Source organism: Podarcis erhardii (assembly GCF_964252035.2).
Source record: "Podarcis erhardii genome assembly, chromosome: 13".
Classification (NCBI taxonomy): domain Eukaryota; kingdom Metazoa; phylum Chordata; class Lepidosauria; order Squamata; family Lacertidae; genus Podarcis; species Podarcis erhardii.
Genome location: NC_138502.1, coordinates 42,101,377 through 42,129,286, shown reverse-complemented (window position 1 = coordinate 42,129,286; position 27,910 = coordinate 42,101,377). Strand labels below are relative to the sequence as shown.

General features: G+C 41.9%; 1 protein-coding gene across 1 annotated transcript in view; it reads left to right on the top strand.

Moving 5' to 3' along the window:
• Positions 1-27,910, top strand: part of TANC2 (tetratricopeptide repeat, ankyrin repeat and coiled-coil containing 2) — a 193,527-nt gene that overhangs the window by 113,458 nt on the left and 52,159 nt on the right. Inside the window, exons 7-8 of the mRNA XM_081837550.1 lie at positions 16,974-17,122; positions 26,061-26,250. Coding sequence (XP_081693676.1) covers positions 16,974-17,122; positions 26,061-26,250 — 339 coding nt within the window. The remainder of the gene's footprint in view (positions 1-16,973; positions 17,123-26,060; positions 26,251-27,910) is intronic.

Here is a 27,910-nt window from a genome sequence, read left to right as displayed (position 1 = left end):
AAGTCCCCTCTGAGTCGGTCCCCCCTCTACACCAGTTTAAGAGGCTTGTACTGGTCCACCTCTTTCTCTCTTTCCTTTTCCGCAGGGTCTTTCTGCCCCCCTGTGTTCTCTCCCTTCGGGACTCTCCAGAGGCTGAATCCTCTGCCGCCTCCTCCCCCCTCCTTCGGGCTTTGGGACCAGGCTCCTCCCCAGGACTCTCTTCATTTCCGCGCGCCTCCCATTTTGAACTTGGCGCGCGTACGTTGGTCCTGACCTTCCCTTCGACAGTTACACTGCCCTCGATACTACTTTCCTCCCCTTCCGGCAGGACGTTTTGCCCTGATCTCCTTCCCCTCTCTGCTTCCTGTTCTGCTCCTTCTGACACACTGGTCACTCCTCCCCCCTCACTCCGTTCCAGCGGAGCAGCCGGTCTCGCTCTCCAACTCCCACTGGGGGTTCCCCCTTCGTTTCCCTGCTCCTGACTGCTTCCCCCTCTAGCTCCCCTTGGCTTGACCAGAGGGGCTCCCTTTTGGGAGTCCTCCGATTCACTGGACGGACTCATGGACAATCTTGGGTCATTGTCATCCTCTTCCTCGTCACTCTGGAATCCTTCCCCCTCACTCTCTGTCTCCTCCCTCATCTGCGCCTCTCTCCCTGAACCCCTGACACATGCCATAGGCTAGCAACCTAAACCACCATCACCCTCCCCACCGTAACCCACTGCGAGCTGTTTTCAGCCATCTTTCTCTGTGACTGTGGGGAAACTGTAGAGAGGAAACCAGAGGCTGTTCACCTGATATAGGAGCACTTTCAGTGTTCCTGCTCTTCTTCCTCTTTGTAAGAGTCCTCCTTGCTCTTGCTTTAGATGGAAGAAATTTAACAGGTGGCTGCTGACTCTGCTCTTATTTACCATCCTCAAAAGGGAAGGTTCCAGCGTTCTCATAGTGTTTAAGTGTTTCACAGTTGCTGCCCTGCGTTGCTGTAGCATGTATTTTGTGCATCTGCAAAGAGATCCCTTTGACTTACAGATCCAGGTACGTAACATGTAGCTTGGTGGTGGGCTCTGCTTTGAGGTTCTGCTTTTGATTCCCTTCTGTTTTGCTCGAAACCCTAGCACAGCAGAATGCAAACGGCCGTGGATTTGCATGTCAAAAACGTACCTTTTCCTAACTTGCTAGTTTTGATTCTCTGCAGATTTTGATGAAATGTTTGCATCTCAGTGTAGTCTGCAGAAAAATGGCATGGTTAGAAAGAAAGGGCCTCCACGACTTAACCTGATATGTTCCTTGACTCTTCTGTTCATCAGTTGACTTCTTCAGTATCTTGAGGGACTGCAGGCTGTTGCAGATGTGAGAATTCCATTAAATCTTTATTTAGCTGCAGCTCGCTGCTTGGCTGCTTCTGAACTTGGACTAGTTGCTTGGCAACCTCATGTAGGCTGTGCACAAAGGGAGCACAATGCAGGCAGACAAGACTTTTATCTGAAGAGTTGGGGAGGATCTATTTTTAGCTGTTTTCTGAAATTTTGACTGCTGAGTTCTCTTATATGCACAGGTATTACATGGAGATCGTATTCTTGTGATGTGGACACTGACATATGCAATACTTTGATAAGTTGTGGTCACACAGAGTTTTCCAGTTTAAAACGGGTTCTGAGAACAAGGTCAGAAAAAGAGGCAATGGCAAATGCCTCGGTTTCCCCTAGGAGAAGGCTGACTTCAATTTAGCTGGTGAAAAAATGTTGAAAACCAATTGTCGCAGTTTAGCGCAGGCTATGTGTAAGGATGCATTCCTAATCCCCCCTGAGACCTGGAAGGTTAATATTCCTTAAAGAAGTGTTTTGGAATAAGATAAAAATAAATGGCAAAGTCACAAAACATATGGGAGAGTCATGGAGAGAGCTGTTTATGTGTCAGCAATGCAGTTCCATATTTTAGGATATCTTTCAGGGGAACTTGACTCCCTCCTTCTCCTCTCACCCCTCCCTTCTCTTCAAAAAGGACTGCAGTTCATTGGAGAGAAGGGAGCAAAGAATCTGACTTGCTGGGGAAGTTTGCAGCATGTTTACATACGCGTGTTTGCAGATGATGAAAGAAAAAAATAGAAGAAAATAGGCGCTTTAAGGCTTCTGTTGAGAATACTGGAAGCCAAAACTCACCAGAGGGAATTACTTTGACATAAAAGGTTTGTTTTTCTTGCTTCCCACCACCTCTCTCCACTCCCTGTTGTGGAACATTCCATATGAGGTATGTGCTATTTTCTCCTGTGATGAAATAGGGTTAGTCCTCAGAAACCTCAGGTAGGAGAGGGGCAGAGGCTGTTCATACTTAACATTTTCAAGTTAAGGCCAAGGTCTCTTGCCTTAAGTTTTCTTCTTCTTCTCACACACTGTAGTTTCTCATTGCACTCCAGAATAGTTAAGTCCTTTGTTGCAGAGGTAATATTTCAATTATTGTAGTGAAAATGTTGACCTTCGTTTCTTAATTTGAAGATTATTGCTGCATGCTGCCTCCCCTCCCAAAAACAGGATTCTTTTCATGGTGCTGTGTTTTCACAATAAATTTGTACTGTTTTATAGAGAGAATTAATGGAAGAAAATGCCAAATAAGCAGATTATGTTTTACTTATAATCTTACATTTTGCCATTGCTTTCATATCATGAAGATTTTATCTGATCAACAGTGGAACATTTCTCTGTATTATATTTAAAGTAGTCCTGAGATTTTTTTAAAAAAAGGTCTTTGGAAGCCTATTAATTTGACCCTGGACGATATAATGAACCAAAAGGCCCAAAGTGGCTTGAATACTTCAGTTTACAGTGGAACCTCGTGTTACGGACAGGATCCATTCCAGGGGCCTGTCCGTAACATGGACCTGACGCAAGCCGAAGTGCTGTGTCTGCGCATGCGCGCGGCGCGATTTAGTGCTTCTGCGCATGCGTGAGCGGCAAAACCTGGAAGTAACACATTCTGGTACTTCTGGGTTGCCGTGGGACGCAACATGAAAACATGTAACCTGAAGTGGATGCAATGTGAGGTATGACTGTACTTGGGACAGCCCCACAAGATCTCAAGGGGAAGCATCTCAGAGCCCAAGCACTGAGAGGGCCTTGTCCGGTAAGCTATAGCCTTACCCCTCTTATTTGCCTTGCTGTGGTGGGCTCTTGGTTCCATTATCCCAGAGAGACTACTACAGTGGAACCTCGGGTTACGGCGGGGATCCGTTCCAGAGGCCTTGCTGCAACCCAAAAATGATGCACATCAAAGCCGTGCGTCTGTGCATGCACGATTTAGCGTTTCTGTACATGTGTGAGCGGTGAACCCGGAAGCAACCTGTTCCAGTACTTCCGGGTTTGCCACAGACATTTTCTGAAGCGGACACAAGCGGAGGCGGACGCAGAACAAGGTTTGACTGTAAATGCTTGGTAGAAGATGTTGCCCTTGTGAAATCTCACATCCTATCTAGAGATTTTAGTATGATAGAGTCTTCCCAAAATAAGCAGCAAAATGTGAGAGAAGGGGTGTGTGCACCATTAAATTCTGACAATTTTTTTTTATTTTTACAATAGCTACATTTCTAAATAAAATTAACATTGAGTAGAACATGGTTAAAAAGAACCCTGGAATGCCTTCCCACCAAGATGCAGAGAGTGAACACATCTTTTAAGATGGCTGTCTTTTATTAGCTACCTCCCAGCCAGCATTGTTCCTTTTCCTTGGCGGCTGGTGCGATTCTTCAAATGCTGCTGTTAGCATGGTGCAGCCAGTCACCTTACAGAGTTACTTTAAAGAGCTGCAAACTACTTTGGACTCTTTGAGTCTCTAGAAAGGAGTCAAACATAAGATATGGCACAGAGGCAAAAGGATCTTAAGAAATCCTGCAATCTTAGTAAAGGGTTCAGAGAAGCACAGATGGGAATGGGGAAAGGAAGGAGCTGTTTCTGCATGTCAGAGAGAGAGAGAGAGAGAGAAAGAAAGAGAAAGGAAGAAGTTATTAAAAGGAAGTGAGACACAAATAGGTATGTGGAGAACTAGGCGGAACATAAGTGTTCTTGAGAACCTAAAAGTTTATTCAGAAATATGAATCCAGCATGTATGGATTTTTAGCTTAAAGAGAACAGAAAATAAAGCGCCAAGGTAACAGATTATTCCATCGCGTTGCTTAATTTGCCAAAGAAAGAAACTGGAATGGTTCAAGCCTGATTGAGCACCATGCTCTGCTTCGGATGCCTGGCACCAGTTAATTCTATGCTAACCAGAGTATGTTTGCCCATAAAACCCACTAATTTAAGTGGAGTTTATTTGCTAGAGCATCTGCTTAGGATTACAACCCAACACTCTTGAAACAGGCTGAGGTGGCTTAATATTCCTGGACCCCAAATCTTATTCATACCCCAACTTCCACTTAATACAGTAGGACATAATTCTGAATAACATGCAGAGAATTGAACCGCAAACTGCAACCAATGATAATACAATCATAACTCATGGTACGTTTGCTTCATGATACGTTTTTTCAGGTTGCGTCCTGCAGCGACCCGGAAGTACCGGGAAGGGTTACTTCCGGGTTTCGGCACTCACGCATGCGCAGAAGCACTAAATTGCGCTTTGTGCATGCGCAGAAGCGCCAAATCGCGCCACACACCTGCACAGATACGGCGCTTCAGGTTGCGGGCTTTTCACGTTGCGAACGGGCCTCTGGAATGGATCCTGTTTGCAACCAGAGTTACCACTGTACCAGATGACAGTTATGCGTTATTTTACATTTGAGAATGCAGTGTCTGATTTTCTGTGCTATTCCACTGCAGTGAAAATGTCATGTGCCTGTTCTACTACTCACAAAGTCATTCAGTATATGTTTCTGTGGGGTTTTTTTTTTTTTGATGGAGCAAAATGATTTGCCTGTTGCATTGACTATTGCTTCTGTGCTATGTCTATCTGATCTGAACCGCCTGACTGTAAGGAAGCTGTGTGAATGAAGAATGATTACCCTGTAACTTTAAGAACTGGTGTCTGCTTTCTTCCTCCTCCCTCCCCATCCCTTTCCCCTTTTGTGTTTTGTCTTTTAAACTATAAGTCCGAAGGCTGGGGCTGTCTTATTTTTTATTCATCAGTAGAACCATTCTAGGAGCGTTTTCAATTGAAGATAAGGAAAATGATTTAAGTAAATAATGGATGCACTGATTGACTTAGGCAAGTCAGCCTTGACTAGCAGTAAAATGGGAAAGTAGGGATGAAGGAAGTGGTGTTTGTGAACAGCCATTGATATGGTAGTCGGTGGTTAGCAAATTTTTTTTTTGCTATAGATTCACTCAGTCTTGGGCTTGTCCTCTCAGCTTCAGTGTTTCCCACTTGTAAAATGAGACAGATGCTTTTTACAATGACTTTCACATTATTAATTCCACAATAAAAGTACTCTGTGTGTGTGTTAGAGATTTGTGTAGGTTCTCTGTGCAGCCCAAATTACAAGAGGCATGATTCGGGTGAGGTTTTTGGTTATCCAGGTCAGATCATGCTGTTAACAAGGCATCTCAAGTCAAATAAGGGACTCCTTTAAAGTCCCAAGTTGCGCTGTTGGCTTGGGTGCCCAAAATTTCAACATTTTGCCATTTAAAATAAAGCAGCTGCCGCATCTTTTTAAAAAAGCAAAGCAAAAGCAATCCATTTATTTTTATTTATTCTGTTGCTTTTCTTTCTCTCTCTTTCTCCCCCCAGGATTATGTTAGTTTTGTTCTTAGCTTGCAAACTTTTTAAAAAGCTTAGGGTCATTCTTCAGTTCGTCTCTATTCAGTTGAAGGGCTCTTAATGTGATTTATTTCTGTGCTTTTTATTCTAATCCCTGTTTTCCAACAGAACATTTTTGATTTCGCTTATTTTTCCTTGGGTTTGGGCTAACTTTTCCGTTACCCCACCCCTGCTGCTTCTGCATGTGTGCTGTTCGTTGTCCAACCCATGTACATTTACAGTTGTTGTTACAGATAGGTAGCCGTGTTGGTCTGCCATAGTCAAAACAAAACAAATTCCTTCCAGTAGCACCTTAAAGACCAACTAAGTCAGTTCTTGGTATGAGCTTTCGTGTGCATGCACACTTCTTCAGAAAGCTCATACCAAGAACTGACTTAGTTGGTCTTTAAGGTGCTACTGGAAGGAATTTGTCTTGTTTTTACAGTTGTTGTTTTCCTTCCAATTTTAGTTTGCTAACTTAAAGTTTTATCCTGCTCTCTTTGGTTTCAAGGTACCTGTGATTTCATCACATTGAATTACTGTTGTCCAATATTATTAATAACTGATGTTTTCTCCCTTCCGCTCTGTAGGCCTCATACTTTCCCAACACTAAGATAAGCCTGCTTGTCTCTGAAGTAGGCTCCCAGTGTTGTTAGGGACAGGCAACTCTGTCTTAGTTTCTCATTTTTCCGATTGTGTTCTACACATTTCCACATCCTTTGCTGGATTGTTTTTTTAAATGTCCTCATGAAAAGTAATCAGCACTTTGATTTCTCACAATGCACACATTTTTACATGCCGTTCTACCTAATACAGTTGTACCTTGGATCTCAAACGCCTTGACTCCTGAACAAATTGGCTCCCGAACAATCGAAATCCGGAAATGGGTGTTCTGGTTTTCAAATGATTTTTGGAAGCTGAACATCCGAGGGGGCTTCCGCGGCTTCCAGTTGGCTGCAGGAGCTTCCTGCAGCCAATCAGAAGCCATGCTTTGGTTTTCGAATGTTTTGGAAGTTGAACGGACTTCTAGAACGGATTCTGTTTGACTTCCAAGGTACAACTTTATACTCTTGGGGGGGGGGGGCAAAGCAGTTTCCCCTGGTAAAATTCAAAGCAATTTCCCTAAAACATTTTTTACTGATGTATGCATTTATATGCACAGTTTACCCCAGTATACACATTTTTTACATATTACTTGGCTGGAGAAAATGTTGAAAAGTGCAAATTTTGAAGGTTGGCCATGTTTTGGTTCACATATTCTTTCTAAAAGTGTAATATTTACTTCCCTTCCCTTCAACTTCTCCATTGTCACTAAGAATTGCTGCAGTGAAAGATTTTCTGAAAAACAATAGCAGCCCCCTGTCTACATCTCAGACAGTCATGTCAGGGAGGGGAGGATATCTAGCATAACCATTCAGCTACATTGGATTTTCCTCCCCCCCCCCCATCTGACAACTTCATGGCTATGGGGGCTCTAGATGAGGGAACTTTGTCTGTTACAGAACTATTAACATATTGGGAGCCAAAACAATTATTCTGGTTGTTGTTTTTCAGACTTTTGAAATAAATACTAACTAGGGCACTTAATCTTCCATTTCCCCCGAAGTGCTACCCTAGACTGCAAACCATAGAGAAAATGGATCGGAAGTTAATTCCTAAATGAGATAAATCAAAAGAAAAATTTTGGATTTTACCATTAGCTTAAATGATAAAGAATGTTCATTTAGCCTTGTTGGCCTCTTAGGAGACTTTGCAAGTTGGGAAATTAATGCATTCTCTGGGTTCTATGATGGGGTGGGAGCAGATATATCAGAAAACAGGATACCAATGTGGTTTCAAAATGTTGAGATAAGGGAATTCCTTTTATCAAAATGTGGTGTGCAGTGTATTGTCACTCATTTGCTAATCTGCAGGAAGTGTACAACATATGGTCAACTTTTATCTTTGTATAGCGTAACCACTCAAAGAGCTCCCTTGTCAAGTAGGAATCTGGTCAAAATGCAGCATACTATCTACTACTTCATTGCACTGGCTCTCTGCAACTTCATGAATATATTACCAAGCTGGACGTCTCAGTGGGAGAGAGATTTTTCAGGAACTTTTTCATATGAGAGCATGCCATTCTATATAATGGCAAGTCTGAGGAGATGGGCATAGAGGTTCCCCAGTACTTATTTGACTCATGTTGATGATATCAGCATTTTTCCTTATTTAGCCATCACCTGAAATGGGACCTTCCATCTGTAGGCAAGGCTACCACTTCTTATAGCTACTGCATATATGGCCCCAAAACTCCTTTATGCATATGGGTAAGAGAGCTATGAGGGACGCGGGTGGCGCTGTGGGTTAAACCACAGAGCCTAGGACTTGCCGATCAGAAGGTTGGTGGTTCGAATCCCCACAATGGGGTGAGCTCCCGTTGCTCGGTCCCTGCTCCTGCCGACCTAGCAGTTTGAAAGCACGTCAAAGTGCAAGTAGATAAATAGGTACTGCTCCGACGGGAAGGTAAACGACGTTTCTGTGCACTGCTCTGGTTTGCCAGAAGATGTGCTAGGCCACATGACTTGGAAGCTGTATGCTGGCTCCCTCGGTCAATAAAGCGAGATGAGTGCCACAACCCCAGAGTCGGCCACGACTGGACCTAATGGTCAGGGGTCCCTTTACCTTTACCTTTAAGAGAGCTTAAGTTGCCATCTTGACCACTGGGAAACATTGCCCCCATGCCTTGGTCTGTGTTTTCCTTTCAGTGCTGGATGAAAACCTTTTTATTTGTTCACGCTTTTTAGTTGTTTTAGTGTGGATATATGATATTATGCTCGCCTGCTGTGTTTCTGTGATTTATTTATTTTTGTAATTGTATTGCTTGGTGATTTATTTTTGGTAGGCCTCTCTGAACGTTTCAGTTGAAGAGTGACCAATAAGTACTTTTAGTAACACAGATATTGTTGACTAGGGCAACAGAGGCGGTTCGAATCCTGAATAAATTTAGGGCAGAATAACCAAACTATTATGGGAATATAAAGTATCCTGAAGTTGCGGACTCAGTTTGCCAGTCAAGCTAATGCTGGGCATCTTCATACTTAAAATGGCTCAAATATTTTGCGCAACGTGTTTATTCAGTAAAGGAATATTGAGTCCTAATTGTGCTTACAGTGTCCACGCTTGAACCCCGGGTGTGTAAAGTAATAACGAAGACGTGAGTTCATTGCAGCACGGAGGGCAATTTTCCTTCTTACTCATGAACCATAGTCAGCCCACTCATACTTAATATCTAGGGGAGGACCTTCCAAATGAGAGTATGGGATATTTCAACGTCTAGTGGAGGCCTAGCACATCTCCTGCGGGAAATTAAGTATCACAGCAAATGAAAGCAAAACAGTAGTTAAAAGCTCAAATTTGGGAAACTGTTAAATGAAATGTGAATTGACTTCAGTGTCTTAACCAAAGGTTTGTGGCTGGAAGACTGCAACTGTTAACTGAGCTGGAAAAAGGAGGAGTATGTGCCTTCCCCAGCTTTAGAAAGGTCTTCCTCGTATTACGGTAATTATGATTTATGCTAGGTTTTTTTCTTTAAAATGTTCCAAATTAAGTTTTAATATTTCTATATTTCCTCCTGTAGTAGTGCTTTCGTGATCTTTTCATTTATTATGCTAAACAAAGATCATTACTCTGTTGTCCCAACAACTGTACAGTGGTACCTCGGGTTACATACGCTTCAGGTTACATACGCTTCAGGTTACAGACTCCGCTAACCCAGAAATAGTGCTTCAGGTTAAGAACTTTGCTTCAGGGTGAGAACAGAAATCGTGCTCTGGCGGCGCAGCAGGAGGCCCCATTAGCTAAAGTGGTGCTTCAGGTTAAGAACAGTTTCAGGTTAAGAACAGACCTCCGGAATGAATTAAGTACTTAACCCGAGGTATCACTGTATATGAATAATGAGAGCAACTGTGGACATTCTAGGTTTGCATGATTGCTGACCTTCCACTAAAACTTGCCCCCTCTAATGAAGCCTTGTCCATGTAAAGGCCAAATGAACCAACAGAGCTGGGTGTGAAACGTTGCAAATTATTCTGATGAAAATTACTGATAAGCAAAGTACATAATTTATTGAGCTGGACTTTTATAAGCCGTACCTTCTACAGAGCAGACAAAAGGAGACATTCTGTGTGGGACAGAATTCTTCTGCCAATAGGGAATACAGCTAAAGAAGAGTACTTGTAGAAAATGAAAGAATCTCTTGCACATCCCTTACCCAAATAGGAGATCTTAACTTTTCCCCACACTCCTGTTTTGCTGTGAACCTGTTTGAGCACGGATCAGACTTCTTGTAAATCCTTTTTTGCATCTTAGCAGAACATAAGTCACTTTCTGGCCATCAGTGAATAGGGGCAACACTGTTGTGTCCTAAATGTTAAGATTGCAGAAAGAAAAGTATATTATTTATTTGTTTGTTCATTCATTCATTCGAAGGTAAACCGGATGGTATTTTGAATGGATTTTGTTATGTAAGCCCTTTTTCAGAAACCATATATATTAATGCTATGTAGGTATGCATTGTAGTATGAATGAATTGGGTTTTGTATTCTTTGTTTATAGAATATATATAATAATGTTACGTTACTAAGCAAATTTAATAAAACAGTTTAAAAACAAAACATGGGGATATTAAAAAAACAACAACATTCATTCATACCCCACCTTTTTCCCATGACAGGGACTCATAGTGGCTTACAAATAAAATAGGAACAGCTAAAAATATTTTTTTATTGTTAAAACAATTAAACATTAATAGAAATAATACTGTATTTATGCAAATCTAATGTGCACCTCAATTTTCAAAACCTTGAAACCAAAAAAGTAAATGTGCCATCAAATCTTATGTGCACCCTAATTTTCACAATGTAATTTGGCCAAAAATGGTGTGCATTACATTCAGGTAAATACGGTATATGTCCCCCCCCCCCTCATACTCATACACACACACACACACACACACACACACACACCAAACACGGCATGGCACCAGCCCTCTCATTAAAAGCAGTCAGTTCCCCAATGTCTGTTGGAACAAGAAGATCTTTACCTGCCAGCAGAAGCACAACAAGGAGGGAGCCAGTCTTAATTTTTTATAGGGTGGGAGTTTCAAAGTCTGAGAGCAGCCACAGACAATATGTGTTAATGACCGTAGTCCAGCAGTTGCGAGGGGGGATGAGGCAAGTGGGAAGGAGAGCTTCTTTGGGGCAGCATTTGCCCCTCTCTTGAGCTGCCCATGTGAATGAAGTTCATTGAGCTAGTTGCTGGGTGAACTAAAGGTGAATTAAGTTTGTTTTAGGATAGAATTTTATAGTTAATCAATCTTTATGTTCAGTCCCTCCTCACCCCCAGCAGGAGGCCTGAACTCATAGCCTACATTTTTTTAAATAAAGAAAAGTAAGTCAATCAGGCATCTTTAAATAATGTTAGAAAGCAAAATGTGGAGGCAATACTCTAAAACTTATTTAGGCAAATATGGAGGCGCTGCTGTTGCTAAGGTTGCTTAGTCACTTAATCACTGTTGCTAAGCAATCCGAAAGAAGCAATGTATTCTTCCTCCTGGGGAGATTCACACTCTTCCAACAAGAGCACTTTGCAGTGAGAAATAAAGGAACAAAGTGAATGATGACCTGTCCTTATCAGATGTGTGGAGGGCAGAAATTAAATAGGGTAATACAATAATTGGGAAAGCCTCACCTTTTCACATTCTGTCAATCACACATTATATTATTTCAGTATAGCACCTGGTTTACTTTTTTACCCTGTACTTCAGCACAGCAGCCTGTAACATTCTGGATGCTATTTTTGTTGCTGTTGTGGATGAACTGAACTAGCAGTTCACTTTGTTAAAGGAAGAGCTTGCTCCTTTTTGGGCAGGATGAACCTGTACTAGAAATAATAGCTGAAAATAGTTGAGCTGCTTTGAGTACATTTTGGTTAATAATCCAAAGAAAGCATTATCACAAATGCACCACCTGTTGTTGCATATATATATATAGCATGGTTGAGTTAGCTGGAGAAATGGGCAAGAAATCAACGAAATGGAGTTGCTGGAAAAGAATTAAACTGTTGATGAGTAAAAACTTAATTAAAACATACTAGAATGCGCTGGAGTCAAATTGGAGAAGCTATAATAACATTATGGAAGAAATACTAAGTTTCAAACCCAAAATATTCTTGCTAATCATTAACAATATCTGGAGAGAAAGAGGGGGTACTGTTCCCTATAACAGCCAAGCTAATATATGCCAAATATTGGAAGACTCTAGAAATACCTAAATTAAGGGGATTGTATGTAAAGTAATCGAATACATCTGTTTTAAGTCAACTAACAAGGGCACTGTAGAGGAAACAGGAAGCATGTAATTAAAATTTGTTTGAAACAGAATAGAGGGTTGTATTCAGTGTAGCACTAAAGTAAATGTCTTATTAGTGGAAAAACAGATGGGGGGGCATGGAGGGAGGAGAGGGGAAGAAATTACTCTAGTGCCAGAATTTTGTTGCATACCTCCCAGGGTTGCTATCTAGTACAAAGATGGGGTGCAAGGTAAAGTATTCTGCAGTTGGAGCTTTGTATGACACTGGAATCAAAGGTGTGCTAAAGGAAGAAAATTAGATCACAGAGAAGCTGACTACATTGTCTGCATCTGGATTCATCGCAGAAGATGTGGGGCAGGTCCCTGTGCCTGAACAAACTTTTTTGAGAGTTTGAGGAAGTAATGATGCTCTAGGCCTCATTGACATATAAAAAAATGCACAAAGCACTCTTAAGCTCAAATTTGAAATTGCTTATATTCTAACCAAAGTAACTTGTCCCTAAGGTCAGCCTCCATCCCTGAGGATGGGAAAGTGTCCATTGTAACACCAGCTTTTTAAAAAGGGATTGAGAGGGGCTATGGGAATATTAAAGGCCAGTTGACATATGTTATGAGAACACTGGTGAAAACCATTATTGAAGATTAAATTGTCAAGTACATAATAGGGTTGCCATATTCCCAAAAGTGAAAATCTGGACAAAGTTGTTGATATTATATATCTATATCTATATCTATATCTATCATCTGTCATCTATCATCTATCATCATCTATCATCATCTATCATCTATCAATCATCTGTCTTATCTATAATCTATCTATATATCGCCCTACTTGTCATACGTCCCGGACATTGTGCTGATTCATCAAATATCCACTGGATATATGGCCGCCCTAATACAGTGGTACCTCGGGCTACATATGCTTCAGGTTACATACACTTCAGGTTACAGACTCCGCTAACCCAGAAATATTACCTTGGGTTAAGAACTTTGCTTCAGGATGAGAACAGAAATCACACGCTGGTGGCACAGCGGCAGCAGGAAGGCCCATTAGCTAAAGTGGTGCATCAGGTTAAGAACAGTTTCAGGTTAAGAACGGACCTCCGGAACGAATTAAGTCCTTAACCCGAGGTACCACTGTATAGATGAACAATCTTGAAGAAGCAGATAAAAAAATACTTTTGCAAGAGTAAGTCTTCACGGATGCTGTGGCACCTATGTGCACTGTAGGTAGCTTGATTCCATTTTTGTTTGATGTGACACATCTTCTTGAGGGAGATCTAGGAGAACATCCAAGCACGTTTCAGTTTTATTAGTGTCCATGTATTGTTTACTCAGTGGGCACCATCCAAATACGAATCCTTCCATCTTGAAAGGAGCCAAATGGTTGATGTATGTAACACCTATATTGTTTTGTTACCTTTAAGCCCTAAACTGTTTGGGGCCAATTTACTTGAAGTAATTGCTGTGCATATAGACCCTAACAGACCCTGTTAGCAGACCCAGCATCAAAATCAGCCAGACCTAGTAGCTAGAAAAGGTTGTGGCCCTCTCACTTGAACTCCCTTCCATGGAGTTGACCTCCCTTCCATGTTGTTGATGTTTAGTTGTTTAGTCGTGTCCGACTCTTCGTGACCCCATGGACCAGAGCATGCCAGGCACTCCTGTCTTCCACTGCCTCCCGCTGTTTGGTCAAACTCATGCTGGTAGCTTCGAGAACACTGTCCAACCATCTTGTCCTCTGTCTTCCCCTTCTCCTTGTGCCCTCAGTCTTTCCCAACATCAGGGTCTTTTCCAGGGAGTCTTCTCTTCTCATGAGGTGGCCAAAGTATTGGAGTCTCAGCTTCAGGATCTGCCCTTTCTTTAGTCTCTTTTTAAACAGGCTTTTAAAGACTTTCCTATTTCAGCCTGCTTTCAGTTACTGTTGATCTGGAGTTCTTGTTGCTCTTTCTGGATTGGGAGTGATTGCTGATCTGGACTGGGTTGTTTTCATGTAACTATCTTATTTTAATCTTTTTACATGTGTACTATGTTTTTAAATTGTCTTTGTTTAAGCTGATACTAGTTTTACCTTGCAGAGTCTTTTGCTTGAACTAGCTGGATGTAACTACCTAAATAAATAAATTGCTCTACAGAATTCTTTTGCTTGAACTAGCTGGATGTAACTACCTAAATAAATAAATTGCTCTACAGAATTCCATGCAAAGATATACAGAGTTTTTAAAAAGTGCACTTTTTGTTACGTTCACCCCTCTTTTGTAACTGCATAATTAGCTGTTTTGGACTTTTCAAAGGAGCACAGGGGAACACAATGGAATGCTTGACTTGACTGGAATACATTGCTATTTCATCCTAGAACTATTAAGGCCTCTTGTGAAATAGTGGCTCAAAATCTGAGCAGGTGTGGTGAAAATTCTTATCTCAGTTTTATTTTGTGTGTATGAAACAATAAAATGCACAATAAAATGGTCTTCTGCTATGACTGAATTTCTCCTGAAAACATCTTGAGAGTATGAAAACCCCTTTTGAGGCACATTTAAAAGACAAGTCACGCTGCATTATTAATATTCCGGTTGTTCGTAAAACGGCACTCTCTGCTTGCACCGTATATCATTCCAGGAAACAGCTGCTTCAGCCAACGACTGTTGCTTGTGCTTAGAGCTCTCAGACATTTTCCTTGTGAGTCAAGAAATAGTTTCCCCTCCTCCTGAGTGTAGCTAAGCTGCTGCAGAATCTGGGGCTAGATAGAGAAGATGGTATGTCTATTCAGCACTTACTTGAGAAACTAGAAATGTTCACTCATATGATCTGATCACGCCAAGGCCAAACCTCAGTGGCCCCCTGGAATGGTGCCACTTCTGGACTCATGGCCAGCCCTGACCTGGTCCCCCATTCAGCACTGATGCTACCTTCATCGGGACCGTCTGGTTCTTCAGCTGTTGTTGCAAGTGCCACCACTACTAATCACTCACCTACCTTCCTCTCCCTGGGCCCAGATGTGTCTTCTTGATGGGCAGGCAGGCAGACAGTCATGCTTTGTAGAGCCTTCTCTGTGTCAAGCCCATCAGCTTGTACCTAACTATGCTTGCCCCTATGCCAGCCCTGGACATCATCATTTATACCATCTATGCTAGATACCATTGAGCGGTTGTTACATGAGATAAACAGCAGGATGTGCACAGTCTGCGCCTCTTGCTCATTGTCATATTTTGTACATTGCTGGTGTCTCTTGAGGAAAACCCGTTTGCTTTGCTACAAATACTTGCCTGCTTCACTGAAAACCCTGAGGAAGTTCTGAACTAAGACCTCCAGGAAGATAAAAAAGGAGTGGCCACTGTTTGAGTTAGGATCACAGGGTACAAATACCTGCAGAATGGGGTGAGGTTTGTTTTGTTTGCCTGTGTCACAGTGTGGTGTGATAATACAGTGACAAGATATGCTGCTCTTTGAGCCTTCACCTATCTTAATTCAGAACCATCTCTCAGAACAATCTAGCTAAAAGCAGTTCACCCCCTTGACTGCTGCTTTTATGTTGAACATTAAAAAAATGCTATTTATTTGTTTTTTAAATTAACGTTGTGGTTCAAGGACCCGACCCCCGCAATGTGAAATGAATACACAAGGACACGTGTTATAAGGTTAATGGGCAAGGAAAGGCCACAACTTTATTGATTACAGCAGTGAAAAGGTATTGGCTTAGGCATTGGATCTCTAAAACAAGTGGGTTTATTCATCAGTAGGTGATGCTAATCCAACTATAGGCTCACCCCTGATGTCACCGAGGGTCGTGCCATGGCCTCCCGCCAAGCAGGCATCGGACAGAATACACGACCGCCAGATTCCTTTAACGGAATACCCCTAGAAATTGAAGGCATAGGCGATAGCCACACCTAGCACTTCGACACACCACACCACATTATTCCAATGCCTAACCTACCCACCAATACCACAAAAGTTGTGATGATTGCTACGAGGTAAGCGAAAAAACCAAAAAGCCTAATGCCAAATGGAAAAACTCCTACCAGGCCCCCTGGGCAACCAGGGCGACCAACCTAAGGTCCATAGCAAGGCCAATGACCTAACCCTAACTCAAAGGGAGTGGAGGGTGGGTCACTTGCGACGAGACAACAGCAAAGAATGAGGCCGGGGAGAGGCTGGCGCTGCAGCAAAAGGCTGCCGAACACGCCCCCTCTGTGGCACCTGGTTGGATGCCTACAGAGGGGCATGGGCACCAGCCCGGTGAGGTGGAGGCAGGGGGCTAACGCCCCCTGCTAGGGGCGGTGCTCGGGCTCCCGCCCACAACCACTCCCCTCTCTTCCCGGGAGGAGAGTCTTAAGCTGCCATGGGCCAGTTTTGATAAGTATATAAAAATTGCACTGTTTAAACATGTAATCCAGGAGCAACTCTCATGAGCATATGTGTGTATAAACATTTCTTGGCTTGAGATTTATGGATGTGTTTCTAAGTTTAAGTTTGTAACACTGAAAACAGTAGCAAGGGCCTATAAGAAGAGTTTTCTGTACATACAGACTCAACCAGTTTTGTTCAGAATTGTTCATAGGTGTTATTTATTTGCTTGCTTTGTAATTGTGGACCTGCAAAGTTCTCTCTAGGAAATCGGAATCTTAAGTATTCGGTAACTTTGAAGAACTTTTCTCTTTAATTATTAAAAAAAAAGTTTCTGGTCCTTATAACAGGCAGTTGGATTGTTTCTATCCTATAGGTGCAATGAGATAATTTGTTTAGAAGCGAGCAAACACTCTTGGCGGGAGAAAATGGAACTATGTATTTGGTATATCATCATAATCTAATTTGAATATTGGGAAGAGATAGTGAGGTGGGAAAGACCTGGGAAACATTGGATAATGATGTTGTGAAGTATAATTTTTACAGTTGACATCCTATTCCCCCCCCCTTGCAGGTGAAGCTGAGCAGGAACTGGGACCCCCTCCATCTGTAGATGAGGCAGCAAACACACTCATGACTCGCCTGGGCTTCCTCCTGGGAGAGAAAGTCACGGAAGTGCAGGCAGGGCAGCAGTACAGTATGGAAGTACAGGAGGACAATCAGGTGGGTTTGTTTTCTGCTGGTTGATAGTGATTTGACTGTGTCTTGTTCCTTGACGTAACGCTTGATTTGCAAAATGAGGGGTTCTGTTAAAAATATAATCCCCGGAAGCCATGGCTCATAATCTAAGATTCATCGGAGATTACTTCATAGGCTCTCTCTTCTCTAGTGGCAGAGGTAGGGGAACCATGTCCCAATGAAATACAAAATGCTGATTTCGAATTGTGCGGCAACCGTAGTAGATTGGGACACAGCTGAAGTGGGTGCAAAGCTTGTCCCCTGTGGCCCACCTTGTTCCCGCAAGCTCAGATTAGTGGAGCAGGAGAGCTGAAAATAATGCCACATCTGGCAACCAATGTGCCCCTTTGGTTTCAGAAGTACATTGGTAGGGGAGTCTAAAAAGCCCAGAACACAAATTTTCATGGCCCTCTAGCGGCTATAGTGGTTCGTTTATCAGAAGTAATGTATTTAGTATTAAATCTGTAAGTGTATATGTGATTGTGACCAAATTAAGCCGCCTGGGCCTCCTAGACTGTGGAAATTTGTGCCTTGGGCTTTTTGGTCTGGTCTACCCATGTACTAAGGGGCGCGGGTTGCGCTGTGGGTTAAGCCACAGAGCCTAGGACTTGCCTATCAGAAGGTTGGCAGTTTGAATCCCCACAACGGGGTGAGCTCCCATTGCTTGGTTCCTTCTCCTGCCAACCTACCAGTTCGAAAGCACATCAGAGTGCAAGTAGATAAATAGGTACCGCTCCGGAGGGAAGGTAAACGGCGTTTCCGTGCACTGCTCTGGTTTGCCAGAAGCGGCTTAGTCATGGTGGCCACATGACCCAGAAGCTGTACGCTGGCTCCCTCAGCCAATAAAGCGAGATGAGCCCAGAGTCGGTCACAACTGGACCTAATGGTCAAGGGTCCCTTTACCTTTACTTTACCCATGTACTATCTGAAACCCAAGGGTCACTTTGTTTGCCAGCTGTGATTTTTTCCCCAGCTCTCCTACCCCACTATGAGAGCCAGTGTGGTGTAGTGGTTAAGAGCAGTAGTCTCGTAATCTGGCGAACCGGGTTCGCGTCTCCGCTCCTCCACATGCAGCTGCTGGGTGACCTTGGGCCAGTCACACTTCTTTAAAGTCTCTCAGCCCCACTCACCTCACAGAGTGTTTGTTGAGGGGGAGGAAGGGAAAGGAGAATGTTAGCCGATTTGAGACTCCTGAAGTGAAAGGTGGGATATCAAATCCAAACTCCTCCTCCTCTTCTTCTTCTTCTTCTTCTTCTTCTTCTTCTTCTTCTTCTTCCCACTAGAAAAATATTTTTCTATCTGCAGATGGGGGCCTCCCCCATTTACATTTTTAATGGGGGGAGGGGGGATGCTCCCATTTTCAAGCTAGTGATGGCTCTGCTACAGGCAGCAGAGTTCTTGTGGAGCTCCCAGTACCATGATCTGCAAACTAATTTTAAAATAGAATGAAAAGAAACTTTTGATTTTTGAATGTTTATTAAATAATCTGAGTTGTACATTCTAATGATGTTAGATAAAACAGGATAACAACTACCTCAAGTAATAATTAGTAGCTAGGTTTACATCGAATAACAAAAATTAACAAATATATCCAATCAATATTACATTACTTAAATTTAAATCAAGTTAACAAAAATCACACACAGTTATTCAGATCATTCCCAAAATAGAACAGAGTTGCTTTGCATCATTCCAATATTGAATAAAAAGGCTTCATTTGTCAATGATATCACTGTGTTGCCTTCCCTCTATAACCTATCAAATTTGTAAGTTTAATTGAGTAAACTGTATCTCAGGCACCCGTTCTCTAAAGACAGTGGATTGATCTTTTTCCATTTATGACTGATAGTCATTCAGGCAGCCGTTAATAAATGAAGTACTATTTCTGTGCCCTCAGTTTAAAACGATGCCCTTGACAAAGCCAAATAAAATTAACAATGCAAATGAAATAATTCCTTCCTTCTGATGGCTCTAGTTAAGGCGCTTGCAAATATCTTAGGATTGCCATATTTCAAGTGGTAAAAATTCAGACACAAAAAGTTTTTGAGCTTTTTTAGGGCAATTGCCCGATAGCCACTCCGTCACCACAGAGCCAAACCCGGGTCACCTGAGCCTGAACCAGAACCGCCTGCGCACAATTATTTTTTATATTGAAAAAAACCCCAAATCCAGGACATTTGCTTTAAAATGTAAATTCCCCCCTGGATGGGCATGTAGGACCCCCAAAAGAGGACATGTCCAGGAATTCCCAGACTTATGGCAACCCTAAAATATCTGCCTGTGGATCAAGCTTTTTCCTCTCCTCACAGTGGCTGCAAATGAGCCCAGCTAGAAGTTTCCCCCCGCCAAAGTTTAGGTTGACCTTGCATGGATATCACTATTTCTTATTTCAGCAATGTATAGGCTACTTAATCACAACGGTCTCTAAGCAGTGTACAAGAAACTCAATGCAATAAGAATAAAAATCAGTTAAAATTATAAAATCAGAATTGTTAAAATGCCTTTTGGCATAAAGAAAAAAGTATTCACGGAGCACCAAAAGGTCAACAGGAAAGGGGGCCTGCATGACTTCAGCCAGGAGTTCCATAAAGTTGGGCTCCAGGTTGATATGAGCTGTGCCTGCGAGTCATGGGGCACCATTAACATTGACCCCCAAAGACCTCTGTGATTGGGAAGACCCTCAGAGCAGACTGTTGGTTGTACAGAAATCCACTTCCTCTCCTTTACTCACTCCAGGCTGAGTCGGTATTGAGCAGTATATGAGTTCAAAAGCAGGGCCAATGTTTCTTGCACTCTCAGTACCCTAGCTCTAGATTTGGTAGCTAAAATTCTTCCGTACTGACGGTATTCGTACCCAGTTCAAGTCATGGTACCCGGAGTTCATTCATATTGACAGTCCTGCTATCAAACTCAAGCCTTGGGGCATTTCTTGGAAGGGGCATTTCTGATATCTAGCTCAGGCTCCAGTATCTATAGTTCCTTAGTGCTGGCAGAGATTCTGTTTCTGATTCCAGCTGTCAGTACAACAGTTTTTGATACCCAACTCAAACTTTGGTAGATGGCATTTTACCAAGACATTTTTCTGAAGTCCTTTTGCAAGTGGTTTGCTTGCAGACAGACTTCAAATGCGAGCCCCTTTCAAGTTGTCACAGGATGTCATAATGGCACCAAGTGATTGACAGGTAGCGTTGGCCTGCGTGGGGTAGAGTGGGAAGGATCTGGCGTACCATATGGATGCACTTATGCCCTTCAGCTTAAATTGTTTTGAGATTTTAATCACAAGCTTTTGGGGAGTATATAAACATTCTTATGAATAAATAAAATGCGTTGGGAAGTGGAATTTCATGCAGTCCCACCTTTAAGGTCATTCCATTCCAGCTTGAAAGGTGTCCTCAAGTGACAGCCTCCCAAACTGGGATTGGTTGGTTGGCTGTATTTGAAGGCACAATCCCCATTCACCTCTTTGAGATGCCTTGTAGGTTTGCAAGTGGTAAATGTCTGATCTCTTGGCCCATGCAGTCTCTACCTGCAAAGTCACCCTCTAGCTGGCTATTAGGTGGCTCTGCACTGGGTGACGTTTAAGGTGAGAATCACATGGAGCTAGCTGACCTGACTGGAAGAATCCAGGGCCAGAAAGAAGAGGAGTTTCAAGAGGACTGGAGGAAATTCAAGGACTATTTGAATAAATATTGTAATATAAAAATAAAAAATATATAAATATATATAATGTATTATAATATATATAATATATAAAAATTAGAAATTACTTGAAAGAAAGAAATAGGCCTAGGATTAAATTAAGTTATAATTAAATAAATGGGATTTAGAATGTTAAGAAAAGTGAATAAGATGGAGTGTAATTGGGAATTGTTTTAGTTTAATCATGATATTGGAAAGCTGTTACTTTTAATTACAAGGAAACTCAGAAGGGAGGGATTTGAGGAAGTCAGCCAAGATGTTTAAAAGGTCGGATTTGTGAAGAATTAAGTTTGTTGTTATTGTTTATCTGTTTATTTCCCCCCTTCCTTTTTTCTTTTTCTGTTTTTGTGTATCATTTTGCTTTGTGGTTTGTGTTATCACTGTGGAAAATCTAATAAAAAATTATTTTTTTAAAAAAGGAGAATCACACGGGTTGACAACTATCACAATCCCCTCTTATTTTCTGACTGTCAGGCAGTTTCTTGTGGGGGCAGCCTGACAGCCAGTGAAGCAGTGTGCCTGGGTAGCGTTGAAGGCAAGGATGTGTACAAACATTTTTCGTTAGTTTATTTTTAATGGGCACTTAATTGAATACATCAAAGCAGAGAGCAGAGACTTCCGTTATAAGTGGTTCCTTGTGTTCAGGGATTAAAAAATAGATTCCATCTTCTTATAAAAAGCAAATATGCTTCTGGAAGGCAAGGACAAGAAGGTATCTGTGGAGGAATGGTTGCATTCTGTAATAGATTTATATCTCTGAGCTAGTTTTTGCATGAGCAGGTTTCTGATGGGCTTTGAATACTTTCTGTGTACGTAAAGGAAAAATAATACCTGTAAAAGCTGTTTTGTGTGAGTGGTACTTTCGTTAAGGGCAGTGATAAGGCTGTAGTGAGGCATGGACAAATTGGGGTGGTTTTGTTAAGAATTCCTCTTGTCCCAAATCAGTGAGTGAACATAATAACTTTGGCCTAGATGCCATGTGATGCCTTGGAATTATATAGCAACACAACACAAAGGCCGTAACTTCAAATAGCCTGGTAGAAAACTCAGTGAGACTTAAACATGAAAAACAGCACTTAAAATGGGCTGAAGCACTAGAAGGACCTGGTTAATTAATGTCAGATACATAAGATAACATTCATGTTATATTTTGCGGAACTAAAATTTCCTTTGTTTTGCCATTTTGAAATATATTAGCAATTTGGTCCCTATGATGTTCATGGGTTATATGTGCTTGAACAAGAGACCGATAGCTGCTTCGATTTGGGCCTGGTGGAAGAGTTTTCCAGTTGAGATTCCTTCCTCACGCAATGAGCAATCTGTAGGAGAAGATTATAAAGTATGATGGTGCTCTGAATCAGCTAGCAGAAGGCTGTTATATTAATAGCACTGTTACCCCTTTCCTTCAACCCGCTCAGAGTCTCTTTCCACTCATTGTAGCTTACTGCCACTACACATAGCAGCAAACCTACCTCTGGAACCTGTCTGTCCTGGGATTGATTGCTCAACATAATGAATCATTGTGGGGAAAATTGTTTGGATTACCAACCATTGTCTTGCTAATCATAGTATCTGGTGTTTGGTTGAGAATCGAGTTATTAATTTGCCCTTAACTTTCAAATCCCATTAAGTAAAGAAAACCACTCTGAGACACAGCAGCTTGCAGACTGTCCCTTTTGCCACTGGGAGTTTCTTACATAACCAGAACTCCTGAAAAGCCACTTACAATCAATAAAAAATAATAATAAGAGCCCTGGTGGTTCAGGTGGGGTGTTTCGGCTGTTGGCAGTGGTTCTCTTGCCTCCAGTCATTCTGTGTCACTAACAGATTTTGTGTTCTGGTATCTAGTGTAAATGCTTGCCTTTCTTTGCTTTATTGTGAAGAGGTGCTCTGCTTCTTGCCACACTTATGTATTTGCTTTCCGAAGAAGCGAGAATTTTCACAAGCAGCAGTAGAATTTCTGCAGCAAATTCTATCGCTTCCCTCACAGATACCCAAGCAAGTGTCCTTCTAAATTAATTCTGGCTATATTTTCATTGCCCTACTTTACAAGAGTCAGTTGCAGATATTTCTCACATCCATAATGCTTAAACAATTTTTTTATATCAGTTAAAAAATAATACACCTGATTTAAGATTCATATAACATAAGGGACGTGGGTGGTGCTGTGGTCTAAACCACTGAGCCTCTTGGGCTTGCTGATCAGAAGGTTGGCAGTTTGAATCCCCACGATGGGGTGAGTTGCTGTTGCTCCATCCCAGCTCCTGCTAACCTAGCAGTTCGAAAGCACACCAGTGCAAGTAGATAAATAAGTACCACTGCGACGGGAAGGTAAACTGCGTTTCTGTGCACTCTGGCTTCTGTCACGGTGACCGTTGCGCCAGAAGCAGTTTAGTCATGTTGGCCACATGACCTGGAAAGCTGTCTGTGGACAAACGCTGGCTCCCTCGGCCTGAAAGTGAGCTGAGCACCACAACCCCATAGTCATCTTTGACTGGACTTAACCGTCCAGGGGTCCGTTACCTTTTTTTTTACCTCATATAATATAAACACACACACACACACACATATATATGAAGAAAACAAATTAAATATCAAAGTATTCCTGATTATTAATAACAGCACTCCCAAAATTGTTGAGTTGTGTTTCATTTGGTTCCCAATTTCATTGTTTATATAATGTTTGTATAGTTACTACCCTGTTTTTCAATGCTATTCTATTTTTCAATCATATGAAAGTCTTCCACAATCATATGAAAGGGTTAATCTGGACATTGTTATAAAATATAATACAGCTTCTTATATATTTTCCGCTTTTATATTTACAGATAATTAAGCACACATTCTAATAGGTTAGGAGCGACGCTATTACCGAAAATTTCTTTAACATTTCTGTTAACTGTTTCTGTATATATTGGTGCTCTTTATATTGTCACCACATTTGGTAGAAGTCTGCTGTTATAAGACAAATGTTGGACAGGAAAGGCTTTGAAAGTCTCCCTAGTAAAGAGTTTAACATTCCCAGGGTTTGTTTGCTTGCAGTCGAAATGTACATCTGGAAGCCTGTGGGAATGGTCTCACAAATACATTAAGCAAGACAAGATCATTGGTGCACTAATGGCTGAGGAGTAGCACACATGCTATTTGATCTGTTTCTCCAATGTTTCAGATTCCTTATGCATAATCAGGGCTCAGAGCACTGGAGAGCAGTAACAAGTACCAGTACCAATTTTGGTTCTGAGTTGGCATGTGCATTTTTGGTAGGAACACTGTCACAGACTGCAATGTGGGTGGCCCGTGATGGCTTTTAAAAGTAACTTATTTTAAATGTGCAAAATTAAAGCAGCTGGCTTTTTCAGCACGCTATAAGCTGAGCATACAAACTCCCTTCTTCAATAGAATCAAGATTATTTGTCAAATTAGACATCTTGAAGCCACTCATCTCTGTGCAGGTGAGCTGTATGTGGTTTTGCAGATAGTTAAAGTAAAATATCGTCTTTTTCGCTCTATAATATGCACCAGACCACAAGACACACCTAGTTTTTGGAGAAGGAAAACAAAGAGAAAAAAAATATTCTGAATCTCAGAAGCCAGAACATCAAGAGGGATCGCTGCACAGTGAAAGCAGCAATCCCTCTTGCTGTTCTGGCTTCTGGGATAGCTGTGCAGCCTGCATTCGCTCCATAAGACGCACACACATTTCCCCTTACTTCTTAGGAGGGAAAAAGTGAGTCTTACAGAGCAAAAAATACGGTAAATCTTCCCTTTTTGATAAAGACCGACCTCATGCGCCTTCAGCTTTGGATTATTCTATTATGCAAAGGAAATACTTTATTGGTTCAAAAAATTGAATTTAGCATGAAAAAAGTTCCCTGTGAGAAAAAGGGGAGCTGTTTTGATACATCCTTCTTTATCTGACTACAAAATCATTGTCATATTTCGTGAATGGAAGAAGCACTCTCAGATGCCAAGAGAGCTTCCTGAGCAGAGTCATTGGGGAAAGTGCCAGACTGCAAGTCTTTATTGGATTTCCTGTATATATTGTGCCAGGGATGCTAAAATAGAAGGAAACTCAAATCGTCTCCTCGGCTTTCACAGCTGTCTTGCTTGTGTAGAAAACAATTTTTGCCAATGTTCTGCAAAATGCTACCATTCCGGTACTCGTATCTAGCGCAAATAATGACATTATGCTGGTTAAAATATGTGTTGCTTACTACTGGGGGAAAGCAGAAAATAGAATTATGTGTGTCTTTTCTGTGGCTAGCTCTCAAAATAGCAGGTATGTGGGATACAATCGAAATATAGCATTTTAAATAGGTATTATGTGAGGAGGCTATCAGTCCCAGATACAATGCAACTTTGGGTATACTTTCAAGTATTACACCAGCAGCCTGTACTAATTTTGCAGGTTTTTGTTGAAAGAATGTGATTTTAGTGTATTCTGCACCAAGAGAAAATGGTAGGACTTAGAATGGCCTGGAAGTGTAAGAGAGGTTACTTTAGAACCATTGTCTTAGCCCAGATGACATTCCAACAGCCAACTACCGTATTTTTCGTTCTGTAAGACGCACCTTTCCCCTCCTAAAAAGTAAGGGGAAATGTGTGTGCGTCTTATGGAGTAAATGCAGGCGGGAGGCTCTGCTCAGCACTCCCTTTAAAGAGCCGCGTGGAGCGTGTGTGCAGCTCTTGGGGGCTGCCCTTCTCCCTCCTCGGGGAAAAGCCCCCAAGAGCCGCACACACGATCCGCACGCTCTTTAAAGGGAGCGCGGCTCTTGGGGGAGCCTTCTTCCCGCTGCCCAGGAAAGGTTGTGCGCGGCTATCCCATAAGCCAGGACAGCAAGAGGGATCGCTGCGCAGCAATCCCTCTTGCTGTCCTGGCTTCTGGCTTCACCGTGCAAAGCGTCTTGAGGGCAGGGGGAGCCTTCATCCCGCTGCCCTGAAGAGGCTTCGCGCGGCTATCCCAGAAGCCAGAACAGCAAGAGGCTATCCCAGAAGCAAGATCCCTCTTGCTGTTCTGGCTTCTGGGATTCAGAATATTTTTTTTCTTGTTTTCCTCCTCCAAAAACTAGGCGCGTCTTATGGTCTGGTGCATCTTATAAAGCAAAAAATACAGTATATTTGTTGTTATTCTATATAGATGCTGAAGTATGAGCCAGAGTTCAGTGTCTGAATACTATACGAATAGATTGCAATGACTGAATTGTTCCTGTTTCCAATTTTGCAGACCTCAGCAGTGTCCCAACGAATAAGTCCTTGTTCCACGCTGACCAGTAGCACTGCTTCACCACCTGCCAGTAGTCCCTGCTCCACCCTCCCTCAAACTAGCACCAAGGATGTTATAGCAAAAGACTGCAGTTATGGAGCTGTTACCAGCCCCACTTCTACTCTTGAGAGCAGAGACAGCGGCATAATAGGTGAGTCATGTTCATGGGCACCAGTAATGCTATGTGTCAGTAATAGAATGTTAGTAACATGAAGAATTGGCATGAAACTGCTGAATTAAAGCTTACTAAGACTGATTCTATTTGCTCAGGCATGAAAAGAAACAATACTTTCCTTTCCTACTACAAGATTAACTTAATAATGAGAGGATGCTTGTATTAATACAAAATGCTGCTGTTATGAATGGTCACTGTGCTTATTTTGCATACAGCTAAGCGTCAATTTAATAGTTGTAGAGTGTACTTTTTGAATTTCATTGCCATTTGATCCCACTATGGACCACTTACACCCACACCCACACACCCTGAGGATATTATTCATTGGGTGAAGTGGACTTTAGTCGATTAAAAGCATATGCCATAATAATTCATTAGTCTTTAAGGTGCAACAAGACTCGTTGTCATTCTAACCTTTCTTTGGGTTAGAGTACCGGTATATCCATGGAATGCTCAGTAGATGAGCCCTCCAGTTAACTTGCAGAGCTTGGATCAAGAGAAACGGTCTCTCAAAATAAATGTATTTCACAGTCATGATCAACTGCAGAATCCCTATCATAGTACTGTTTTGTTTCTCCTGTTAGCAACAAAGTGCAAAGCTTCTCCAGGTCCTTGTGCCAAGGTGCAAAGGGGACCTAACTGCTGTTGTCACCTTGGCTCAGAACTTTGCTTCCATCTGCAGTAACCCTGATTCCCAGAGTGTTCAGGAAAATCAGAACTGAGAGAGCAGATATAATCTGTGTTACCTCTCAGTAGTACCCGCTAGTGAAGCTATTGATGTGATACCAGAGAGACTTCCACTGGAGCGCAATCTTATCAACTCAGGGACTGGCAAATGTCTGCCTCTTGGTTATCTGACAGAAATGATCTCAACAGCTTTCTACAACACAGTTTATGAAGTAATGTGGAAGGTGTGTATTATGTAGTGCTGGAGGAAGGGAGCCATAGCTCTTCGTGCTTCTTTCAAGTAGAAGTTAGAATTGCCTTAACTTGTCCTGTCTCTCCTCTGTTCCCCCAATACTTAAAATACTTAACCAGCTTTAAAAAAGATGGAGTTTTGACATGGGAAAGAGGACAAATTTATGTGTATCGATAGAGCACTATCTTGCCATATTCAACATTTTCTGTTGCCTCAGTAATAAAAGTTTTAGCTGCCAATTTCTTTGTGTAAGACATTTACCTCTCAGCCCTTACTCTATTCTCTGCAGTAGAAAAGTTATCAAAATAATTCTAATATATACTTCCCCTTTATAAATTGTTAGAATTTCTTGTTTGAAATAATGAAAGGCAAAAAGGTTGATACAAGTGTGTCTAGAAAACAGATTAGAGTTACCCTTTTCACATGTGTGAAAGCCACGTGTGTCCAAAAGTAAATTCTAAAATAGCAAGCAAGTTTGTAGTATATTTGTTTCAAATGAGAAAAAAGAGAGATTTGTGCTCACCCAACACCATTCCTTTGATGAACCACATTTCTTTAACCAGAGGCTGCACCGGAGGAGTCTGTTCTTGCAGAAATATTCACTGCTTGGTTCATTTCCATGAGGATCACGTGAAAATTCTAATCAAATGCTCGTTCAGTGATCTGTTTTGCTTCAGTGGCATCTTGGTAGGTCTGGCTCATAAGTCTCTCCAAATC